The 24,612-nt window shown below is 40.4% G+C and overlaps 1 protein-coding gene across 1 annotated transcript in view; it reads right to left on the minus strand.

Annotated features, from left to right (window-relative positions):
• The window catches only part of MYO5C (myosin VC), a 1,763,334-nt gene that overhangs the window by 1,702,443 nt on the left and 36,279 nt on the right, over window positions 1-24,612 (minus strand). Inside the window, exons 2-3 of the mRNA XM_044078824.1 lie at window positions 19,907-19,990; window positions 19,506-19,640 (exon numbers count right to left, since the gene is read on the minus strand). Of these exons, the coding sequence (XP_043934759.1) occupies window positions 19,506-19,640; window positions 19,907-19,990 (219 nt within the window). The remainder of the gene's footprint in view (window positions 1-19,505; window positions 19,641-19,906; window positions 19,991-24,612) is intronic.

Consider the following 24,612-nt stretch of genomic DNA (forward strand, 5'->3'; position numbering starts at 1 on the left):
CAATGTTTAAATCTTTAGTTCTGTGAGTTTAGAATCTAAGTTGTCTTTATTTATATAGATATCCAAAAGGTGTAGCATGTATTCTCCCTTACTGGAAAAATTTGGAAAGAAGACTGTAGATTGACTGACTAGTTAAGATTTGTCTCTGACACAACCTTAGGCAGGAAGGAAGAGTAAGTCCAAAGGGATACTCTATCCTTATGAAAAATAGGTAAGGTGGCTGGGAAGAAAGCACCTGGAATTCCGATACCCATCTAGCTGATGTAATGGTAACCAGGAAAAGTATTTTTTCATGACAAAAACTTTAACTGTGCCTTGGCTGAAAGTTCAAAAGGATGTTGAGTCAAAGCTTGAAGAATAACTGGACAATGCTACACTACCAACACTATTTAGGTAGAAAAAAACTGAAGAAATGTTTAAACAGATAAAGGATCAAGGAGATTCTAAAGAATGCTTTTAACTGCAAACAAGTTATATGATACACTCCTAGCAGGAAATCAGAACAAACACAGCCAGATGCTTAATAATTGTAGAAAATTTCTAGTTAATACCTCACACACAGTGAAACTAGCTAGTAAAGTATATGCAGACAATAAAAGTGCTATAAATAACTCAAAAATAAGCAAAAAACTGGATACTTAATGTTATATATCACAGATTAGTTGGCTCAGAGCCCTTCCTCCGATTAGCTCAGTGCGAAATGCCATTGTTTAACCCTTTGAGGGGCAGAAGGCTGCCCTTTTGAAGATCTAAAACCCCTAAGCCTAGAGCGAACCTGCTTGCCAGGAACAGGGAAAGACCATTTCTTGAAAGGATAATAAGAAGTTATGTTCTTACCATAACGTTCCATGTTAGTTGTCTTCTTCTCGCTTTCTTTCTTGCTGGATGGGTTCGGAGCCGATCCTCGGCTCCGACTCGGCCTATACTATAGCTCGAGAGCTATTTTTACCGACTTGAGGCAGCCCTATAACCCACAATACCATGCGCTAACTCCTCAGATCCCGTTTGGAAACTAAAACATAGTATAAATATATATATATTATAATCCTGATTTACAAGTACGGATTCCCTGCTAGAAACACTAAAGATACGGGGAAACCGTAACATGTTGTATCTCAAGAAATGGAAGGACTCAGAGACCTCACGTCTGTCCAGGCTAGGGGGTAGGAGGGAGGGACGCAAGAAAGAAGGCGAGAAGAAGACAACTAACATGGAACGTTATGGTAAGAACACAACTTCTTAATGTTAAGTTGTCATTCTCGCCTTCATTCTTGCTGGATGGGACAGCGTCCCTAGCACCTTAGTCCTGGGTGGCTCAATGGAACAGACTCCTGAGTACAGTGGAACCAAAGTCAGCTCTATTTCTGGAGGCTATATCAAGCTTGTAATGGGCAATAAAAGTATGTTGGGAAGCCCATGTAGCTGCTGCACATATGGCATCTAATGGTAACCTTGCTTGAAAGGCCATTGATGTTAATAGTGCCCTGGTTGAATGAGCCTTAGGCCTAGATGGAAGTTGCCTGTGTCTCAGCTCATAGACAAGGTAATAATAGTTGTCAACCATCTGGAAAGAGTAACCTTTGATACTGGAAGCCCTTTCTTTCCTGCAGCATAAGAGAGAAAGAGCTGGTCTGACTTTCTGAGTTGTTTTGTCCTGTCTAGATAATACCGTAGTTGGCGATGAACATCCAATGAATGTAATTTCTGTTCAGCCCTGTTGGAATAGTCTGGGAAGAAGACAGGCAAGTCAATGGAGTGGTTTAGATTTGCTTCAGAGGACACTTTCGGTAGGAAGGAAGGATTTGTTCTGAGAGTTACCCTGTCTTTGTGAAAGACCAAATAAGGGGGACGGACAGACAAGGCTTGAAGTTCCGCTACCCTTCTGGCAGATGTTATGGCTACTAAAAACAGAGTTTTCCAAGAAAGAAGCTTGAGGGAGCAAGAGGCTGCAGGTTCAAAGGGAGGTAGAATCAATGAGGTTAGAACCAAATTCAAATCCCATTGTGGGGGCGGATCCTTAACTGGAGGTCTAAGCAAAAATATGCCCTTGAGAAAAGCTTTACAGAGTTTGTGGGACATAATATTTGCTTCTGAGAGCCCCACATGAAAATTAGCAATGGCCGCTAATTGTACCCTGATAGTGGCTGACAATGACCCTGAATGAAAGAGTTCCGCCAGAAAGTCTAGAACCTTATGAATGGGTGCAGGGAGAGGATCTAATGACCTAGCTGTGCCCAGAGCGAAAAATGCTTCCATTTACTCGCATACGTCTTTCTAGTATTGGACTTATGGGAAGCCAGAATGATATCACAGACAGGAGGAGAAATAAGGGGAAGCCTGGCTATGGCTGGAAGTGGAGCAACCAAGCTGTGAGGTTGAGGGAATGAAGAGACTGATGCAGCTTGCCCGTGAGATGGGTCAACAGATCCGGAAGGGGTTCCAGATGCCAAGGCTGTTCCAGTAGGTAACTGTGCAGGAATGGAAACCATACTTGTCGAGGCCAAAACGGAGCAATGAGGATCATTTTGGATCTCAATGCGGTTGCTTTCTGAATTAATTGCGGGATCAATGGTAAGGGAGGAAAGGCATATAGAAGACCCCGGGGCCAATCGTGAACAAGAGCATCTCTGGGGGGATGGCCTGGTAGAGGAAAGAGTGTGAAGAAGTCGAGGCACTTGCTGTTTTGAGGAGTTGCGAAAAGATCGCAGCAAGGCTGGCCCCACTTCTGAAATATTCTGTCTGCTACCGCTTGATTTAGAGACCACTCGTGAGGCATGAGGATAGTTCTGCTCAATCTGTCCGCTATGACGTTGGACTTCCCGGGGATGTGCGTTGCTATCAGAAACCATTGAGAGGAAATCGCCCATTGCCAAATTCTGAGTGCTTCTCGACATAGGGGGGAGGACTTTGTTCCTCCCTGCTTGTTTATGTACCACACCACAGACATATTGTCCGTTTGAATTATTATAGTCCCTGTGGGAAGAGAGCTCTGAAGGGCTTGCAACGTTAAAAGCACCGCCCTCATCTCAAGGACATTTATGTGCAGGTGGCGTTCTAATTGTTGCCATGTGCCCTGGACCGTCCTGCTCTGATAGTGCCCCCCCACCCGATCAGGGAAGCATCCGTTGTCACCGTGGCAACTGGGGGCGGGAGAACAAAGCGTCTGCCCTGAAAAAGCTGAGGGGAAACCATCCACCAGGAGAGATGATTCTTGCATGATGGGGTTATCAAGATGTTGTGAGTCATTGGGAGCTGTTGAAGGGACCACTATGAAAACAGCATCCACTGGAGGAACCTCATGTGGAAGCGGGCTAATGGGAGTACAAGAATAGCAGCTGCCATGAGGCCTAACGCTTTCAATACTAGCTTGACTTGAACTCTGTTGGACTGAAACAGGGACTGAACATTCTGCCTTATGTCTGTCACTCTCTGAGGTGGTAATGTTGCAGACATTTCTGTGGTGTTTAATATGGCACCTATAAAGTTTATACACTGACATGGCAGCAAGGAGGATTTTGCAAAATTTATAGAAATACCTAGATTGTTGCAAAGTTGAAGAGTGTAATCCCTGGCCATTATAAGATGCTGCTTGGTGGTAGCGGAAATGAGCCAGTCGTCTAGATATGGAAACACCTGGAATCCTTTTTGTCTCAGGTGAGCCATGACCACTGCCAAGCATTTGGTGAACACCCGAGGGGCTGTGGTGAGACCAAAGGGCAGGGTTCTGAATTGATGACTGGCTCCCAGCTGGAAGCGGAGAAACCTCCTGGAGCGCCTGTGTATCTTTATATGATAGTACGCATCCTGGAGGTCTAACGAGCACATCCAGTTGTCTCTGCCCAAAAAGGGTAGAATGGACTGCAGTGTTACCATCCGAAATTTTGTCTTTTGTACAGAGTTATTCAATCTGCTGAGGTCCAAAATGGGTCTCCAGTCTCCAGTCTTTTTTGGTACCAAAAAGAATCTGGAGTAGATTCCGGATCCTAGCTGATCTGCTGGGACTGCCTGGATGACTCTTTTTTCTAACAGCTTTTTTATTTCTAGCTGTGCCTGACCCCTTTGTGCGGGTGGTACGTCTGGTAGGGGTCTTGGCGGTTGTACTAGAGGGGAAGTGAAGGGAATTTTGTAACCCTCGGATATGATTTTCTGTACCCATGTGTCTTGGGAGAGGGATTGCCAGGCTTCCGGGTACAGATAATCTTCCCCCAACTGCCTCCAAAGGCAGACAGTCGGGCAGCCTCTCAGGGATGCTGAAAGGGTTGGTCAGGGAAAGATTCCCTGGAACCCTGGTTCTGTGGACCCCCTCTGCCCCTGGAGTGGTGTCTGTTATTGTTCCCCCCTCTGCCTCTGGGGGGAAATTCACCACGTGCAGCAGGTGCGACTCCCTGTGGTTTGCGGAACCACATCTTTCCACCCCTCTGTCCCTTAGGATAAGGTCTAGAAGGTGTGGAAAAATGGACTCCCATGGCAGAGAGAGTCTTACCATCTTGCTCGCATCTGGTGAGGGTATTCTTCACCTGAGATCCAAACAATTCTGAACCATCAAAGGGGGTGTTGGTGAAGGACGCTTTGAAGGGATCGGCAAAGTTACAGAGTCGCATCCAAGCGTGACGTCTCAATGCAACACCTGTGCCTGCGGCCCTACTCGCTCCATCGGCTGCGTAGGAGATGAGCCGCATGGAGGAGTTAACAATGGAGTTCAGGGTGGCCAGCTTAGAGTTCATCTTGTCCTGATACCCCACAGCAGAAGGATCCTGTACAGTTTCACCCAGTTCTTTGAGCAAGTCTCTCTGAAGGCGGGTGAAATGACATAAATAGTTCAGCGATCGCATAGTAAAGGTCGCTGAAGCAAATGTCCGCTTGCCGTAACTGTCCATGGTCCTGGACTCTTTATTAGGAGGATGAACAGGTACAGAAGGATCAGCCAATTCCTTCTTAGTGGCTGCTGCTACCACCATAGCATCAACTGAAACACCTTTGGTGAGAAAGGATTTGTCCTCTGGAGCAGAAATAAATTTAGAGGGCCTCCTAGGGGTAGGTTCCATTGAATCAGGAGCTGCCCACTCCTTTCTAGCCACTACCTCCATTAGTGGGTCAAAAGGGGGAGACACCCAGGAGGTGGAAGGGTGAGATCCAAAAGCATCAAGGTAAACCGACTCATCCTCAGAGGGTTTGAGAGTGGACCAATTTCCCCTCTGTTTTAGGATCTCTAGGATGTCTGAAAAAGAGACATCCTCAGAGGGGGATCTCGGGGAACCCTCCGACTCATCCAAGTCGGTGTCTGACGTGACAGACTCGGGGGAGTCTATGTGCTTCCTCTTGCACTTTCGTTTCCTAGGGGGTTCCCCTGAAGCTTCAGGGGAGGCCTCGGAAGAGGAGGAGACACCCAAAGTGGGTACCCCATGCTTTGGATCTCTGCTGTCAGATGCAGGAGGATGGCCAGAGACCATAACAGGCACTGTAGAGGGAGGAGCTGCAGAACTTAACTTTGGAGTGGACACTGGGTCCAGCACGCTCCTCATCACCTCGAAGGATCTCCTATCAGGTACCAAGGGTAGTCCCGGCTCCGAAGAGACCCGAACCACTCGCGGCACTGACAGAGAAGGCTCCGAGAATGATGTCGGGGCCGAACTAACCAGAGCCGAAGCTTCGAAAGGGAGAGCAGGGTCAGACAAGGGTCCGATGCCACTCGCCCCCTTGGAGCTGACAGTGGAGTCCCGGCGCCCGGACCTCTCCACGGACGGAACCAATGAAGAGGTCGGAGCCAACAACACCGGAGCCGAAGGTGGAAGTATCGGCTCCGACATGGGCAAGGTTACGGTTCCGACAAACTCCGGCTCCGAACTCGAGAGGTGAATCGGAGGAGGAATCGATAGCGGTACCAAAGGAGCCACAGTCTGGTGAGATGGGCTTTGGAGCCTACTGACCACCCTCTCAATGTTGTGGTCGGAGAGCCTGGATGACCTAGATGAGTGAGTCCTATGACTCCGCTCCGATAGGAGAGGGGATCTCGGAGCCGATCGGACGGATTCTAGTGAGGGGGATCTAGAGCGCTTGCGTGCTGTGGTCGGCTCCGATGCAGGTTTCGGAGTGGATACCACTTTGCCCGCCACGGATCTGATTGGAACCGATGTCGGAGCCATCTCAATAACGCCAGCCCTCGACTCAGAAGCTGGAGCCGAGGGTTTGGCGGTTTTTGAAGACTTCCCCGAGCCAGACTTGGACGGGGAGTCATCGGGTTTTAATAAGCCCCTTAAGATGAGCTTATTACGATGCTCCTGCAGGACTCTTGAACCAAACCCGTGACAGACGGAACAAGAGTCCTGCAGGTGTAAAGGCCCTAAGCAGAGACATTTTCTGACAGCACGAGTCACACTTCTTGAATCCCGAGACCTTAGTGTCTTTGGACATAGTCCTAACAACAGCAAACACAGTAATCACAGTCAGTCCATACACACACTCAATGTAAAACTAGAAAAAGTTAAGGGAACTGACTAAACCCACACACAGACAAAGTAAGGGGTGGGGAAAACTAAGGTAAAGCCCGTAGGCCCAAAGATAAAAATTAACTAAAGAAGGGAAGAAGGGCTACAAAAGGGCTGTAATGAATAAGACAATCAGTAGGGACCTAACAAAGGGTATCTAACTGGAAAAACTACCTGAAAATTAGTTCTATAGAAAGAATTCTCTTTACTGACCTGAGCCGGTAAAAAAAGGCAACCTCGCAGCGAAGCGGCAAACAAGATCTGGGGAGTTAGCACATGGTATTGTGTGTTATAGGGCTGCCTCGAGCAGGTAAAAATAGCTCTCAAACTATAGTATAGGCCGAGTCGGAGCCGAGGATCGGCTCCGAACCCATCCAGCAAGAATGAAGGCGAGAATGACAACTTAACATTGCCTACTAAACTGAGGAGGCTGAACCTGAAGGGAATCTTTAACAGCTTGCATAGATTTTGCCTTATCCTCCAACATCTTCAGTACCTTCTCAGCCTTATTACCAAAAAGACTGTCCTTGTGCAAAGGAACATCCAGCAATTTAGGCTTAACAGATTCAGAAAGAGGCTGCTCCCTGAGCCAAGCATGCCTTCTAATTACAGAACCAGTGGCTGCTGCTCTGCAGGAAGCTTCCAAAGTGTCAAAACCACAACGAAGTGAATGCTTATTAACTAAAGTGGCAGAATTCAGTAAGTCTTGTAAATCTTTGTTCTCAGTCATGGAAGGAATATCTCCAAGTTTAGCCTTAACAGCCTCCAAAGTATGCTGCTGATACTTAAGCATGTAAAAAGACAATTCATGGATCTAATGGCAAGAGTTGCAGAGGTATAGACTTTTTTACCCCACCTGTCCAAGGCCCTAGACTCCTTATCAGAAGGCACAGGGTTTTTAGCAATAGTAGCCTTAACACCCTTGGGGCCATGAGAAATAATCTCTGGACCAGCAGTATGGTTTTTAGAAAGGAATTGATGAGATTCAGGGACCCTATAATACTTATCCAGTTTTCTGGGGACAGGAGGAACAGAATTAAGAGTTAAAGAATTTTCCATGAAAACATCATCCACAACTTCCAAAACTGGAGGTATAGCTAGAGGCTTATGCTGTGGCAAATCCAAAATTTCCCTGATTCTTTTCTGAAACTGTGGAAAATCCTGACATTCCCATTTAAAATGCTCCCTAAGGGTATTCAAAGTATCCCCAAAGGAAAAATCTTCTGGAGGGGAGGCAGAAGGGATAGAGTCCTCAGCATTAGAATCCTCAAAGCCAGATAAAAGTTGAGAATTTCCTTCTTCACCAGCAGACATACTGTAAATCTGAGAATCTGAGATAGACAAAACATCGGGAGATAATTCCCTAACCCTCTTTGAAGGGGGCGTGGATGAGAGCCCCTAATCAGAGAAAGAAGATCACCAGACATCTTTACCAACTGGGACTGAGGCACAGGAGGGGAGGCCAACGCCTGCTTGTGAGTAAGTTTGCGGCTGGAAGGTTTACTAGCAATCCAGAGGGACATGGGAGGCCTAGCAACTGCAGAAGTCTGAACTTAGGTAGTCGGTCTGATTCTGGTCTCATGTCGAAAAGAAGAGGCGTCAGAAGCCGATGCCTGCAAAGTGGCTCTGGACCCATCTGAGGTGGCAACAGGCGGAGGGTCTGAAGACAAAATAGCAGTCTGTGGCATGGAGGACTCCATAAAGGTCTCGGCAGAAGCTTGTGGCTGAAAATCTGTGGACTGCAGGGGCTGCGAAAGTGCCTCACTGACTACCGCTGTGCTGACGACCAATTTCACCGGTGCATCATCAGCAGGTTTAACCCTAGGCCTGTCGCAGTCTTTATCTTTGCATTTCCTAGGTATATCCGAAGTCGGGAGACCAGAAGATGCCATACTGATGAACTTAGGCCAGACTCCGAAATGCTTATACAAAATCTTAGCTCTACGGCATATGGTACGTGGATTAAAGGAAGCACAGAGATCGCAGTTAGGGACGATGTACTCAAGGCCCAAACAAGTTATACAATAAGAATGGAAATCACGGTACGGAATCTGTTTTCCACAGGCAATTCAGTTATTAACTTTATCTGACATTCATTAAAGCAAGAAAAGAAGATCCCCAATGGGGGTACTTATCTGAAGGCGTCTTCAACTTGGTAGTCGGAAAGCAAAACGAAGGTAAACGGCCAACCGGCACTAGTGTGAATTGTATCTGCTTCGGGCTCCGCGGCAAGAAAGGCTGAGGAAATGGTGTCAGCTGCCTCCCTTTATACCTGATGTTCTGACATCAGTTTTACAACCAGTGGCAGCCAACGTCATATACCAAGGACTCTGGTATTCAGGCCGACAGAGGGCTACCGGGAGCCGGATAACCTTTATGTGAGGACTGCAACAGTGAAACACAAAAAACATCAGAAGCTTCTGTTAAAAAGGAATAATTAGTAGAACACATAATATACAGCAAGATATCTACAAGAATCAATCAGAGGAGGTTAAAAAAGATTGGGATGAGCGACTTGAAAAGTAATTAAAGACAACAATGGGAGGACATGTGTATGTCCCTTAAGTATGCAAAAAAAGTCCAAATGTTTTAGTATCTTTGCTTGTAATTATTTACATAAGTATTTTTATACAACAAGCAGACTTCAAAGAATGTTTCCTCAGACAGATAGCAACTGTTGGAAGTATGACGGGGAATAAAGAGTTAACTGGAAACATGTTTTGGGAGTGAAATGTGTTGGCAGACTTTAAAAATTCCCTACAGAGTACTCTGTTAGAAATATTGGGCAAACAAATGGCTAACTGAAGAAAATATTTTTTGAGCTGGGACAGAGGATCTGATTTGCATAGACACAGTAAGGCCTTAAGTTTAATTCCTATGACTGCCAAAAAGACAATTACTGAAAAACATAAATCAAAATCTAAATCAAATGTATTTGAAGCATTGAATATAATAAGTGAGATAAAAAAACTGGAAGAGGTATCTTTAGAAATGAGAAGTAGTAAATTAATTCGGAAATAAATGGAAATTGTGGGAACAATACATGCGGAATAATGCTCAGAAGGAAAAGGAGGAACAAGGTTTAAGGGAAGGCAGGAATTCAGAAATTTATGTAATGTTGGACTAATGATAATTACAAGCAAAGAAAAGGTATGTGATATACAATGTGTGTAAATAGAAAAAAATTAATATGGTTTGTTTACTTCTCTGTTAATGTATATTTGCCCATGTCTTAACTGATTAATAAAGGTGTTTAAAAAGCATTCAAATACTAGACCCATGCAGTTCTGAGTAAACTTTACTTCTGAATATATACTGTATACGTATTAATACTGCATGCTATGTACACTTCTATTAACTGTAAATTCACTCTGTTACTGTAAATGTACCAAAATGATAGATGGTTGCAAAATTCATTTGTTATATGTTGCAATTTGTAATAAACTGTTGTATATTCTGCTTTTTACTTTGGGTTGAAGTTGAGAAATATCATCAGACCATTCCACCTACCAATCTATAAAATATCAATAAATAAATGAGTTATTTCTTATTTTTCCATAGCACTAAAAATAAAGAGAAGAGTTTTGATTCTCTTAATAATGACGTCTTATCTCTGTTTTGAGTATTTTTGAGCATTACTACTCTCCACACAATCTAGCCTTTGACCTACGTATCCCAAGTTGCAAGAAAATCCGTCTACGTTGCTCATCTTATAAGCAAGGGCATGACATTCAGGTCCAGATAGGTCATCATACCACTGTACACAGCCCTCATCACACCCATCACACAGTGTAATGTCCCCTTCAGTATGTACCTGACCAGACATAGGTAGCAAGTGGAAGGTCCACAAAGGTTCCCTACAAAATAAATACAGGGAGTAAACATAAATGTCCTACTCTGACTGCCATAAAGACTCATCTCTTTACTCTGCATCATACAGACTTCTGAGAAGTGATCGTTGCCTGGCATACAAGGCATCCCTGGACTTTGTTTTGATAAACCTTTTCCACATCTGCAAAACAAACAACGTCAGAACTACCAGATTAAAAGACATGTTGAATAAACAGAAATATTTCTCAGTGAATTCCCATTCTCTTGCACAGGCTCCCCATCAATGTGAGGCAGAGATCCCCCCATCCCTATTAAAGCACAACTTGGACCAGTGGATGGATAATTCCGTACCCCTGGTGTGATGCTTATGCCTCTGATGGACAAAGACAGTCAATATACCACCACCTTATATAAATCAAATTTGAGGGTAACATTTTGGTAGCATGGCTAGGCTTGTAAAGGTCCTAGTGGTCGTTAGCTTAGTATACACCTATAAACCTATAAACAAACTGAAGTGGAACTGAAAGACATATTTACTAAGTTATTTGGCTGCTTCCATTCACATCTGCTGACTTTGATGGCCTTATCTTTTTTCTTGTTAAACTCCCTGCCATTCATTTTAAAGAGTAGTTACAATAATAAAACAAATTAAAAATGCAGCTGCTTTTGAAATACAAAGGGAAGCAGATTATCAAAATTTTGTTAACTTTTTACTTAAAATTTGGTTAAAGATCTTCAGAGAAACCACAAGCAAAGGGCAAGTCACATTTCACGGAGAAGAGATAGATTAGGATGCCATTGTTAGAAATGAACCTCTGGAACACCAGTGGCATGCTCAAGTTATCAGGTAAACTAAAATGCTGTGATGAATGAAAAAGTAAATTTACACCATATCTGACGTAGAAATTTTTTATGTTATACAAATCACTGTGAAGTTAAAGTGCACATATATCTCAACTTACTTTGCCTCTGTGAGACCAACCCATCTCTCATATTCCCAGTAATCCTAACCATAACTTTGCGGGCTAGGACTGAGCAGCTGGTTAGTAATACGCTTAATAGTCATGAAATAATGATGCAGTTTTATACACAATGGCTCACTAAATCCAAACCATGCCTTAAAATTCAGGTAAAGCTAACCTTAATTTTAGTCATACATTTAGGAGCTAAGGGTGGGCTACTGATTAGTGATATTCCTGAAATACGGCCTGCAGCTCCAGTCCTACTGTTTTACAAACACTAACCCAATCATCAAAGTCCAGATAATCTTAACTTCATCTCTAATCTTAATTATAAACATCAAAAGAAGCGTTATACAACTGATTAGGAGTATGCATAATATAAGCCTGCAGCTTAACTCTCACTCTTTCCTTAATACAGTATAACATCAACTCTTGCAGTCAGTTCACATTTACCTCAGCATGTAACCCTAGCTAACTATAAATTTATGCTAATGTTTATATTCAGGCTGTCTCCTTAAGACTAACAGAGACAGAACTCAAGATAACCCGAAACTTAACCTTGAGAGTTAGGTTTAGGCTGTTCATTAAAGATATACGTCAAATAAATTTGCATCTTCACTTTTTCTGCGACTAATAAGACCCCTTCACAAACCCTAACTAAAACAAATTTCGCTATGATCGCATCTTCAAAACAAATGCTAGACACAACTGTAACAACACCGGGGTAAAATAATGGTCTTCTGTAATGATTCTCCTCCTTGATGCCTATAAAGTATATCTATAGCATTATACATATATATATATACACACACACATTATATATATATATATATATATATATATATATATATATATATATATATGGGTTCACTACTAAATATCGAAATACCACAATCCCGAGACTCTGAATACCGACCTGCAGAATCTCGAAAACTGTGAATGGAGACTGCCATACAGTGCAGAACGGGAACTTTGTTGTTCTCTCCACTGTAGTGCGATCTCGTAGTTGGTATATTTAAGTTGCAGGAGGTGTAGGGGGTGCAGGGGGCTTGCCCCCCTGCAAAAACATTACTAGTGATGGTTTTGTGTTTTAGTTTTGTTTTATTTTAATTCGAGATTCCGCAATTTCGAGATACTAGGTGTCTGTTTCTGTATTCAGAGTGTCGGGAATGTAGTAATTCAATATTTAGTAGTGAACACACACACACACACACACATATATATATATATATATATATATATATATATATATATATGTTTACCATCATTTTTGTGAACAGCAAAAGAAATGTCGTTTGCAAGACCAACTCACAACAATGAAAAACAACATCATTGCTAAGGCACAATGTCGAATGAGCTGATTGAATTCAGCAGATTCGACACTGTGTCCGAAAAGATCACATGATGTTTGTATAGGAGCTCATGTAAATGAAACTCCTATACCTCACATCATGTTTTTGCGGAGGGTAAACCGCACTGTACCATGATCTCCGTACAGTAAGTCGAGTTCATATCATAATTTAATTAATTAATTTATTTATTTAGTTTACATTTGTTAACCGGGCTAGTCCAGCTGGATATATTTCCAATTTCAGTGGAGGCCCAGGGAGAAAATCATCAGTAGTAACACAGAGATAATATAACACTTAAATATATCAAGTACAAATTATACAAAGAAAGGATGTTAAGAATACTTAGTCATGAGTATTAATGAGAAGAAAAACTGACATTAATGTCCTATAGACATACAGAATAAACTAGTCACTGCAGAAAGGATATCCGAGATAAGATACAGTACATTCAGAGGAATTACATTGATAACATAGGTAGTTTAATTTAATTACATTACTAGCATAGGTAGTTTAATTTACTAGACATAAATACTACTTCTGGAGGGGTGAAGTGGTAAAGATTGGTATGAGGAGGCAGTACAGAGATAGCAGTAGAGAGAGCAGAGTAATTAGTCAGGGTTGCAACAGGGACATACCCAGTGAGTTTTAAGATTTTTTGAGCCTTTATTTAAAGAGCTGCAGGGAGGGTTGTAAAGTTAGATCAGGTGGCAGAAGATTCCATTTTTTTCCTGCAGTATTGGAGAAGAAGGAGTCCCCTGCCAAGTTGTTTGACTTGCTTGTGCTAGCAAGAAGTTTGCTAAAGGATTGTAAGGAGTCGAGATTCCAATAGGGAGTAATAAGGTCGGAAAGTATAGAGGTGTTGTTTGGTTGGTAAAATATCTTATGAACTATGGTAAATTGGGATAGTATCCAAATGTTGTTTAATTCTAACCAGTCTAGTTGCTGTAGGTTCTGACAATGGTGTGTTCTAAAAGGGTTTCCAGTGGCAAATCTGGCTATATTATTATAGGAGTTAGCTAGTTTGACCAGATTACTTTTTTTAGGTTAGTATATATGGGTGAAGCATATAGAAGAGTTGAGATTAAATGGGAGTGGGCAATTGTAGTTCGGGATGCTGGAGTTAAGAAGGGTTTTATACTATATAAGGAGCCCATCTTTCTATTTACTGTTTTAATGGTGTTGTTAATATGGTTATCGAAGGCAAGGGTGTTATCAGTTGTGATACCTAGCAGTTTCGTGGTAGAGTCTGGGGCTATAATGGTGTCACTATTGGATTTAATTGTGAAGTTTATCGGGGAGGACTTACTGGAAGGTGTGAAGAGTAAGAGTTTGGTCTTTTTGACGTTCAAAATGAGACAACATTTCAAGAACCAAGTCTCTACTGTGCTGAATACTTTTTGGGTTAGGGAATGTAGTTCAGATGTGGAGTTGGCAGAGCAGATGAGTGTAGAATTGTATGTATACCGTATGCATGTGGCTTGAGGGATATCTGAGTGGAGGTCATTGATGAACAAAGAGGAAAGAAGAGGTCCTAGAATAGAGCCCTGAGGGACCCCAAGGGAGACGGGGCAGGTGGGAAGATAGCTTATTTTCCCAGAGAACTACTTTTTGCCTGTTGTTAAGGTAGGACTTGAACCAGCGGATAGCCTTGGTGTCTAGAGAGAGGGCTTCAAGGGTCTTTATGAGTAAGGGGTGGTTTACCATGTCAAAAGCTTTTGATAGGTCAATAAAGAGTGCTGAAGTGAGGCAATTGTTATTACGGTTGCAGTTGATAGAGTTGGTGAACAAAAGGAGAGCTGTGGTGGTACTATGAAATGGACTAAAACCATGCTGGCAGTTAGCTAAAATGTTGTGTTTGGTTAAGTGGTTTATTAGCTGATGGTGAATACATTTTTCCATAACCTTTGCTAAGGGAGATAAGAGAGCTATAGGCCTGTAATTGGAAAAATCATTACAGTTACCACCTTTATGTAAGGGGATTATATGGGAGATTTTCCAGATGTCTTGGATGATTCCCTCAGTTAGAGTTTTATTGATAAGGATGGAAATAGGGTAAGCAACTGATTTAGCTGCTTTTTGCTGTTATTCTGAGGGTAACTGGTCTGCAGAGGGAGTACATGGCTTAAGCTTTTGGATGATTTTTTGGATGTAAGAAGTAAGGTTGAGTTGTAGTTGGAAGGTTGGTAGAGTACCAAGTAAGGAGATAGGGAGACTAGAATTGTCTGTGGATTGTTGATGGGCTAGGGATTGTATGGTGTCAGTGAAAAAGGAATTGAGGGCATTGGCAGTTTCCTGGGGAGTATTATTATCAGCTCCTTGTGGAGTTGGTGTGCTAGAGTGGCCAGGGTGAAGGATTGTATTAATCCCTGACCAAAACTTTTGAGGACTGTAATGGTGAGTTTGCTGGAGTTTACAATGGTAGTTCTTTTTATCTGTGAATATGGCTTTTTTGTAATATTTCTCAGCTTTCTAAAGTTTTCTTGCACAGGGATAGATCTGGTAGCTCTCCATTTAGCCCAAGATTTATTCCTAAGCAATATCTTTTGCCTAGTGTCTTTTGACAGCCAGGGGACTGTTTTAGACTTCATTCTAATAGACCGCTTGGGTGCATGTTCATCTAGGATTGTTAAAAAATTTTAGTTAAAATATTTAACAGCCTCTTCAAGTGGGAGAGAATTTAGAGGGTTCCAGTTACAAGCATTAAGTTCCGTTTGGAAGCATTTAGAGTTAAAGTGTTTATTGGATCATTAGATCCTGTACCTGGGGGAGTTGGGAATGTCTTTCTTTTGTCTTATAATGTAAGTTAAAAATATGGTCACTTACATCATCAGGCAAAGTTCCTACTCTATAAGTTTGTTGCTGTCTGTTAATAAGTATCCAATCTAAGATACTCTATTTTTTGTTTGGTTTGTTAATTCTTGTAGTGGTGGTAATAGTTTGACTGAATCCATGAAGATTAATATGTGAGGAAGGGTTGTCAGTATTGACACACTTCCAGTCTGTATTGAAGTCACCTAGTATAATTGTTTCTTGTGGGAGATTAGTAGATACCCAGCTGAGAATATCCTCTGTTGTGGTGGTGTTGTTACCAGGAGGTAGGTAGATGCAGATGATGTTTAGGGATTTACTAGTATTGAATTGAAGCATAGAGATAAAAACTTCTGCTTTACTATCTTTGGGGGGGACAAAGGATAATGAGGAAATCTGTAATCCAGTTTTAAATAGAAGGGCTACACCTCCACCCTTACATTTTGTCTGGTCAAGTCTCAATTATTATTAAATTATAACCTGGGGGAGTTATTTCAATTTCCTTAGTTCCCGGTTTTAACCAAGTTTCCGTAAGACAGAAGATATCAATGGAATGAATATCAAGAAGGGCATGGAGATGGGCAACTTTGTTGTTGATACTGTGGATATTAAGATGGCCTATTACAAAGGAGTTGGAGAGATAGGTCAAGGTAGGTAGGGTGACAGGAGTGTTGTTCTAAGATGTTTGTGTGGAAACATTGGTTGGGCCTGGGTTGGGGTGGATGTCACCATATTTTAAGGTTGGAGCTTTTAGCGTATAAACTGGATTATAAATGTAGCTAGTTGGGTACTTTAATTTCCTTACAATGGAGTTATGGAATTTGATAAGTGTGAAGTGATGCTATTTGGATAGTAGGTAGCAGGGAGTAGATGTGATATATAATTGAAAGTGTGAAGGGGTAGAAATATGAATAGCTGTTTGTTTTTGAGAGTAGTTGAAATGGAAGTATTTCACCTTTTCAAAGAAGGTGAATAGATAGGTGGAAGTGAGGACTGGTAAAAGTGTGACTATGAGTACTAACTTAGTTTGGATATTTGTATTTGTTGTAGGCATATTGCTAGGATTACTTGTACAGATGCAATAAGGTTGCTAGTACACTTTAAAAAGATTGGGCAAGGATAAGAGACAGCAGAAGTGACAATGGGTAGAATCCAGAAGAAAGAGTTAAAAGGGAAAAAGAGAGGGAAAGATACTTAGGGAGAAGGTTCTAGATCAAGATGGGCTAAGGAGATAGGTAATTGAGGAGGGGTGTGGCTAGGTTCACCAGATTGGTTGGAGTAGTGGATAGGTTGGGTTGTCGGGAAGGTGTGGTTTAGGAAGTATAAGGTTAGGACCACTGGGGATGGGTGGGAATTGGGGGTTGGGGAGCGGAGTGAGCCCGCAGGGCAAACGGAGCAGGGAAACACCAAGAGGGAAATGCTAGACTAGAAAAACAATCAGTCTCTGAGACACAGGGTAAGAGTCTTAGTATTCTATAAGGCAGTATTGCTATGTGTGAAAGAGTAGGTAAGTAGTGAAAAATAATGTAGGTTGGAAAGGGAAGGGGAAACAAGTCTACTGGTAATGGTACACCTAAGGAGAATAAGAAAAGCAAAAATCTGGAGCGATCTTCTGCTCTATTTGCTGCCACCTAGTGGCTATGTGGAGGAATGGCAATTTACAGAGAGTGTAGGGCTCAATGGTTAGATTTCCAGATATGGAGGTACTGCGTTTAGTTAAGGAAGGCTATAACCCCTTTAAAGTTAAAATCTAAAGGGAGCTTAATGGTAGAACAGATGCATACATTGGGAGGTGAGAGAGGCGGGAGGAGGAGGATGAAGGCTGCAGCAGGCCACTATCTCACCCGGGAGGTAGGTTACAGTATGCAAAGTTAACAAGCACACAACTAATTTTATAGGCTACATACACTGTGGGTTCCTTGGTAATACAGGAAAATTCACACTGCTGCACACAAACAGTACACTTGGAGTCTTCATGGTGTTAGATGGGAGGGAGCGTTCTTTGTAAGTATTTAGTTTATATAGGGTATTTTTAGAGCAGGAAGGGCACACCCGAGGACACAGGCTGTAACAAAAGTAGAGAAATACAAAAATCAGTTATTGCAGGACTGAATGAGGGAGAAAATAGCACAGAGGAAGAGTAGGGTAGAGAGTAAAGGGATACAGGTTAAGGAGGCTGTTGCTCTAGGGTGAGCAGTAGGTAAAGGAAGGCTAGGGCAAATAGGAGAGTAATGTTGCTTAGGTTATATGATATATAGCAATATATTTGAAGTATAATGTTTGCTAATGTTAATTTATTATCACAGTTTGATTACTTTTGTACAAATGTAAATTTGCCTATGTCATAATTATAGCTACAGTTGCTGTCATGCTTAGGATTACTTTTTTCAGAATGGGTGATTCCCATGGACTGCATTTACCATATAAGCTTGTGTAGCAGATAAAAGCCAAAAATGGGATTGTGGATAATTACACCCATAACCATCAACTGAGACTCATCTTGGTTAAATGAACATTCTGTGGGCACCTTCAGAATTGCTACTGATAAGCATCTGAAGTCTCATTTTCAATGAAATATCTTCATTTTCAAACCCAGCATTTTTCTATAGAACCGCAAAGTTTATTTCAGTCAAACTTAGCCAGTTCAAATAGTGAGATGTTAAGAATCTTTTATGGGTTCAACTTTCACTAATCAGCATGGTACTTCTTAAAAGTCTTATGCATCCTTTCTTTTAAGGCAGTGCAACTAATTATCCAGAAATGCTGACACTGCTCACAGCTCCAACAAAGGCAATTTAAAGGCCTCAGAAATTAATTGTTACACAAAGCTGACCAAAGTCCAGTGCATACACCTTGACATATATAAATCCAGTTTTGTCAGTGCATGTCAAGAAATTCTCTACTCAGGTTCAATAAAGCAAAAAAAAATGTAGGATACAGGATGAATGAGATTCTGTAAGAAATAATTAAACATTTTCTAAAGGACTTCTGACAAGTTTTATACTGATCATCAAGGACATTCAAATAATAATCTGTTACAGTATTCAGTGCTGCTGCATTTCTTTCTTTTTTTAATATTCATATTTTAGATACCTACCAGCGTGACTATCAAGCCACTTTTGAAGAAACACAGTGGCCCACCCATTCCACCATCCTGCTTGCTCATACTGCTCTACATCATCTGATGGGAGATCCTATCTTTCTAGTGCAGATTTGCCTCAATAGAGGATGCCATCATCTCAAGGCCAGCAATGTGCTGAGAGTTAGCAGTCAAGAGGGCTACATCTCGAGCTGATACTGGATTTTTAATATGCTCTACACCTCTACCTTGTTGGCAGACAAATGTCATTCACAGCAATGTCAAGGTAATCTTCAGTGTGAATCTGCTTCTCCCACCTTGGCACTTTTTTTTCCCATTTGAAGTGTACTTCTGGTACCTCAGACTAGCTATAGACATATTTTTCTTTCTAGAAACATACAACGTTCTTATAATTTCACAGACTTTGGTAAAATAAATGAAACTGGTTTTCTTTTTAGTGTGGATCAAAACCGTGACCTGTTGTGTAATATAACAGCAACAACTGTAAAAACAAAAGGAACAATGCTTATAGAATTATCTAAATGATTTATTGCAACAAAGATATCACATGACCCTAAAGGCAGTTAAATTATAACTGATGTAACACAGACATATTAACATAATGACTCATTCTGTTAATTAACAGTGATTAAACTGTATATGCCAAGCATCCTCTCAACCTCTTGCCACAAGAATCATGGAGAAAGCCAAAAATAATGGGGAGAGGGCAAAGGCCAAAAAATAGGGTCATGTGTTAAAAATATTCTTATAGACTTAGACACTTTCTAGGATAACAGGTTTTGCATTAGCATGCATTTTCTGAGGGATGTGAAGTCTCAAGTTCAAATGTCTGCTAGTATTTAGTAACTTCAATCCTCAATTATATGTCAGAAAACAAGTTTGTATGAGAGACAGACCAAAAATGTGAGGTAAAGATCTACACATTCTGCAAAATTCAAGACCATTGAGAGATATGCCTGCCACTAACCTTACTCCCAACAGTCATGCGGAGCTGCTTGTTTGTTGGCTTCACTCCAGGTCGGGCAGGTTTCACTTTTATAGTTGAATTTGAAGGAAACATTGGAGTTTCATCATCTTGAAAGAAGTTTGCTAACAGGTGGAACTGAAATTAAGCAAAAGACAAGTAAAACACAGGAAATCTTATGGAATAACAAAATCTTTAAATAGCAAGATTGTGATGATCTAACCTTGACAATAATATAGCACTTTTACTCGTGATGGTCTTTTTCCATTAGTTACTGCCACACTCCTATTTTTAGTAATATAGAAATACTAGCCATGTGACCTATGCTTGGTTTACAATTAATACACTACACTTTAAAACAGTGTTAAATGGTTAAGACTTATGAAGCAAATCCTTCAACGAACCTTGCTCGTCTTCACCAACTTGATAAGTTCCTCATACAAAGTATCACGATTCTTCTCCAGGAAACCATCACATTCATACTGTACCTAAGCAGAAAAGAAAAAGAAAAATTTAATACAGTAAATTCAAATGCTGAGCCACAGTAACTGTATGTTCTTTGAATATCACTGGTGCACTGTTCTAAGAGAAAAACATTATTCATGCCCAGGTACATGTTCCCCAGGAAAAAAAAAGGAGTCTCCCGTGGCTCTCACTTATGGTTATCTCTCTCTCTCTCTCTTTCGGCTTTTCCCGGTTAGGGGTCACCACAACGGATCACCTTGTCTGCTTATGATTGGCAGTGGAGTTTTTACGGTGTCGAGTTGCCAGCCCGGCGTCCAACCTTCCACAGAAGGTCACTTATGGTTATCTCATCTACAATAAACTAACAAATCAGATCAGCCTACTGTATTAGTGCTCTTTTTTACTGTTTTACATCTGAAAGTATAATACTTAAATGCTTTATTTATCTCCTCACTAGTTTATGTGGTGACTTTTTCAAACGTTTACACTATCAATGACCTGCTTACCATAAGCATACTATCTGCCCATCCCAAAAAATACTTGTCCCTTCCTACCCTTGTAGGAAAAGCAATATGTTGTCTAAATTTTGCTTCTGTTTCTCCACCTCAGATATTACAGCTTTTTGAGTTACAATATATCTGAAATCCTGGTTAAGAGCCCAAATATAATTCTCCTAAACTCAATATCTATCATGAAGTAATCAAACACCTCTACAACTGTACCAGGGACTAAAAGTAAATGAAAGGGTATAACTGTATCCTTCAGTATGCATGATTTCTCGTATAACTATCACACTGAGTACACACCCCTGAAAATTGATCCTGTAGCTGGGTATCCAGGAATGTATGTCATTAACAAGCTGTTCTTTGCTCGACCCTCATCCACTGTTGTAGAAAGGCCTTTTTCATTACATGCCTTATATCTACAGGTACTGTGTCTAAAGCCAGAGATTCTGTTGATCATGGAGTATACTGGAACAACCCCAACACTTTCTCACTAAAAAAAAAAAATCAAGGGCTTAAATCGTAAAAATAAGCAGAAAATCTCAATGCCTAGTCCCTCTTCTCAGTATCATACAGGCTACTGACAGGCAACCTCTACCTTGCATACAGAGTTTCAACAGACCCTATTCTATCAGACCTATAACACATTCGCAAATCGTAAACCTTGGCTCTACAGGACTGTCATTGTTGAAGTGAAACCCCGACCCCATGTGCAGAACTGGGAAAAAGTGGTTGTGGATGGATGGCTAAGCAGCCAATGGAGGGATAGGTCTGCATCACATAGAATACCACTTCCATGGAACACTCTTCCACTCCACATAAAGCAAAGAACTTCTCTTTCTCTTTCTCTATTCAAATGCAATTTGGACGAATGGATAGGTAACCACAAATTAACTCCCAGTTTACAAATTCTATCCTCATGGATTGGGAAAACGTAAATGTAAAAAGTAGAACAAACAAATTACAAAAAACAATTACACCATTGAGGGAAATGGAAGAGTCCAGCTGCCTCCAGGAAGAGAAATTAGTTTAAGTCAGTCACTCCTGTTAGAAATGGACTGCAAAAACAGAGCTTAGTATTTCCACACAGATGTTATATCTAAACATATCCACAATGACCTTGGCAAATATAAATATTTATTTATTCATAAAAAAAATGATAAGCACTTTTGTTTCAGATAAAAGTATCAGCATCAAAACTTCAGCTTTATAGACACCCCTTTTTACAGCAACTCTACATAAAATAATATATATATATATATATATATATATATATATACATATATATATATATATATATACATATATATATATATATATATATATATATATATATATATATATATATATATATATATATATATATATACATATATATATATATATATATATATATATACATATATATATATATATATATATATATACATATATATATATATATACATATATATATATATATATATATATATATATATACATATATATATATATATATATATATATACATATATATATACCCACATGGTTATCTTTAAAAACAAATTCCATATATATTCAAATAATCAAGTAAGTCATCTCTCCAATGCATATAGAATTTTCTAGTAGTGGGTTTTCTGGCCTCCTGAAGAAACCTAAGCACATCTTCAGAAAAGTATTGTCTAAAAGGAATCAAAACCCTATCACCCAAAGTGTCACTTGAAGAGTATTCTTTAATGTGGCAGAGCAAGCTAATTTACTCGGCTGAATGATTCCATGCAGACCATCCTTCCCACAGAAAAATTGTGTGAGACAGCACATGGCTAATTAGCATTAGCCTTTACCCTGGAATGTCTTAACATTTAGCACAGCCATGGAGATATCCCATAGTGGTGATTCTAGTTAAGTGTCTAGAATCACTGTGGTGGGCCTTTACTAAATCAGAAAAGATATATGTGGCAGGTTGGCTACAGATAACCCCTTGTAGTAGCCCTTTCTAAACCCCAGGGATAGTGTGTGACAGCTCTGAGAAAGCTAAAAATACTGTTTATAATAGTGTTGGGAAAGCAATTGGATATGATAGTCATGAAGTGGCTCAACACAGTGGTGGCTGGTGACTTCAAATTAAAGGAGGACTGCAGGAGACAGCTGAATGGGTGGGGCCAATGGGAAGGGGTGTGACCAACTAGAAAGTGGTGGAGCTATGCTCAAAACCACAACAACTGGAACTTTAATTAAATACGCTGCCCTGGGTGCCAAACAGTCATTACGATAGTCCAATCAAGACAAAATGAAGTGTAGAAGAAAAAAATATTTCAATGCATTGGTTACATGACAACTTACTTAATATCCAGATGGAAACAGGTTGTGAGGCATGAAAAAATAAATTACTTTTTAAATACATTACTGGAATGCCAGTCAAAATCAAGTATAAAAAAACAAGTAGCACTCAACTCAAACCACTACTCCTTGCACTGCAGTTCTAATTATAATTTATATTCAGCTTTATAAAATTACCAAGTAACATGCTGAAAGTAACAATCTCTGTGATACCCCCACTTGTAAAAATGTTTCTTATCCAAAAAAGACCTGCTGCCTGGCACAACTATCTACTTGTTTCATGGGGAAGACATGATAAAAGTAAAAAATGAACAGCAAACAAAAAACAAGCTCAGTTATGGACCACACATGATAGATTGGCATTCTGTTTAGTTTATGGGTAAAGCCTGCAAAGATGACTGCAAGTCTCCAATAAATGTAATGAGCTTCTGAAAATACTGTAATCCTGTCCTTTTATTACAAATACTGTCATATGCATTTTAATACCCAAGGCTTATACATTATCTAGTTATGTAAATATTCTCTGCATGACAACAACAAAAAGGCCTTCAATGCTGGTAATTCTTTAACAGTATGCTTATTAAAGCTTACTTGCATCTTACAATCTCCGACAAGCTTACCTGATGCTCATTAAATCATTGCTACTTAAACAGAGTAACAGGGCACTGTGACAGCATGCATTTCCTGAATAATAAGAAGCATAAATCAACAGTATAAAAATCTGACAGAAAACCAGAACATTCTGCAAAATCAAGGACAGATGAAAAGCCACGGTCGTACTTGTGGTCTACCTTGGATGGGGGAATACTCTGCACCCTTACACTGCATAACTGCTCCTTGCCTTCCTTGGACACATCCAGAGCCACTACAATGGGGAGTGGGGTGCAACAAGTATGTCATAATTTGATGGCTCTGACACTCATACCTCTCAACTTCAGAGCAACAAATCTGGACAAAGCCATACATAGAACTAGAAGTGGGACACAGGCCCAAAAATAAGGACAATTTTTAAATATTGCCCTTATTAACTTAGATAATAGAACAGTAGTAGATATTGCATTAGTACAAATTTTCTGAAGGGTATGAAATCTGAAACTCAAATGTCTGCCATTATTTTCTAACTTCAGTCTTTAATGACTTGCCAGTAATTTGCCAGAAAACCAAAATGTTATGAAAAACAGACCAAAAATGTGATGCAAAAATATAAAGTTGCCATACAATACAGCTGGGAACCTGTCAAAAAAGAGACACCTTTTTAATGTTAACACTGTTAACTTGAGCAGCTAACAAAATAAGAGCATCTACATGCATTTCTGAAATAAAAGTAATCTATAACTCTGATCATTACAGTTATATATAATTGTAAACCCTCCACATTTTCTTCCAAAATTGCCATTTTGAGGAGGGATTATTAGGGGAGAGCACATTTTGAGCTAAATTGAGGACAATTGAGAGGTTTTGATATTCCTAATTCTACAAAGTGATTTTCACGTACCTCTCAACCTCTTAATGCAGGAAATCTGGACAAGGCCAAATATATTGGGGGAACATACAAACACTACTAAAAATTGCTCTTGTATAAACTTAAGACAGTTGATAGAATAACAGGTCTTGCATTAGCATGCATTTTTCTGAAGGTTATGACGTCTGAAACTCAATGTCTGTCATTTAGTGACTTCATTCCTAAATGATTTGCTAGAAAACCACAAATTTTATGAGGAACAAACCAAAAATAAGAAGCAAATATCTATTCATTCTGCAAAAGTATGGACGACTGAGAGGTATAGTTCAACCGGGGCTGTCTGAGTTTGCTACCCCCCCCC

The sequence above is a fragment of the Protopterus annectens genome, chromosome 7.part1 (genome assembly GCF_019279795.1).
Source record: "Protopterus annectens isolate FY-2018-M chromosome 7.part1, PAN1.0, whole genome shotgun sequence".
Lineage (NCBI taxonomy): Eukaryota > Metazoa > Chordata > Ceratodontiformes > Protopteridae > Protopterus > Protopterus annectens.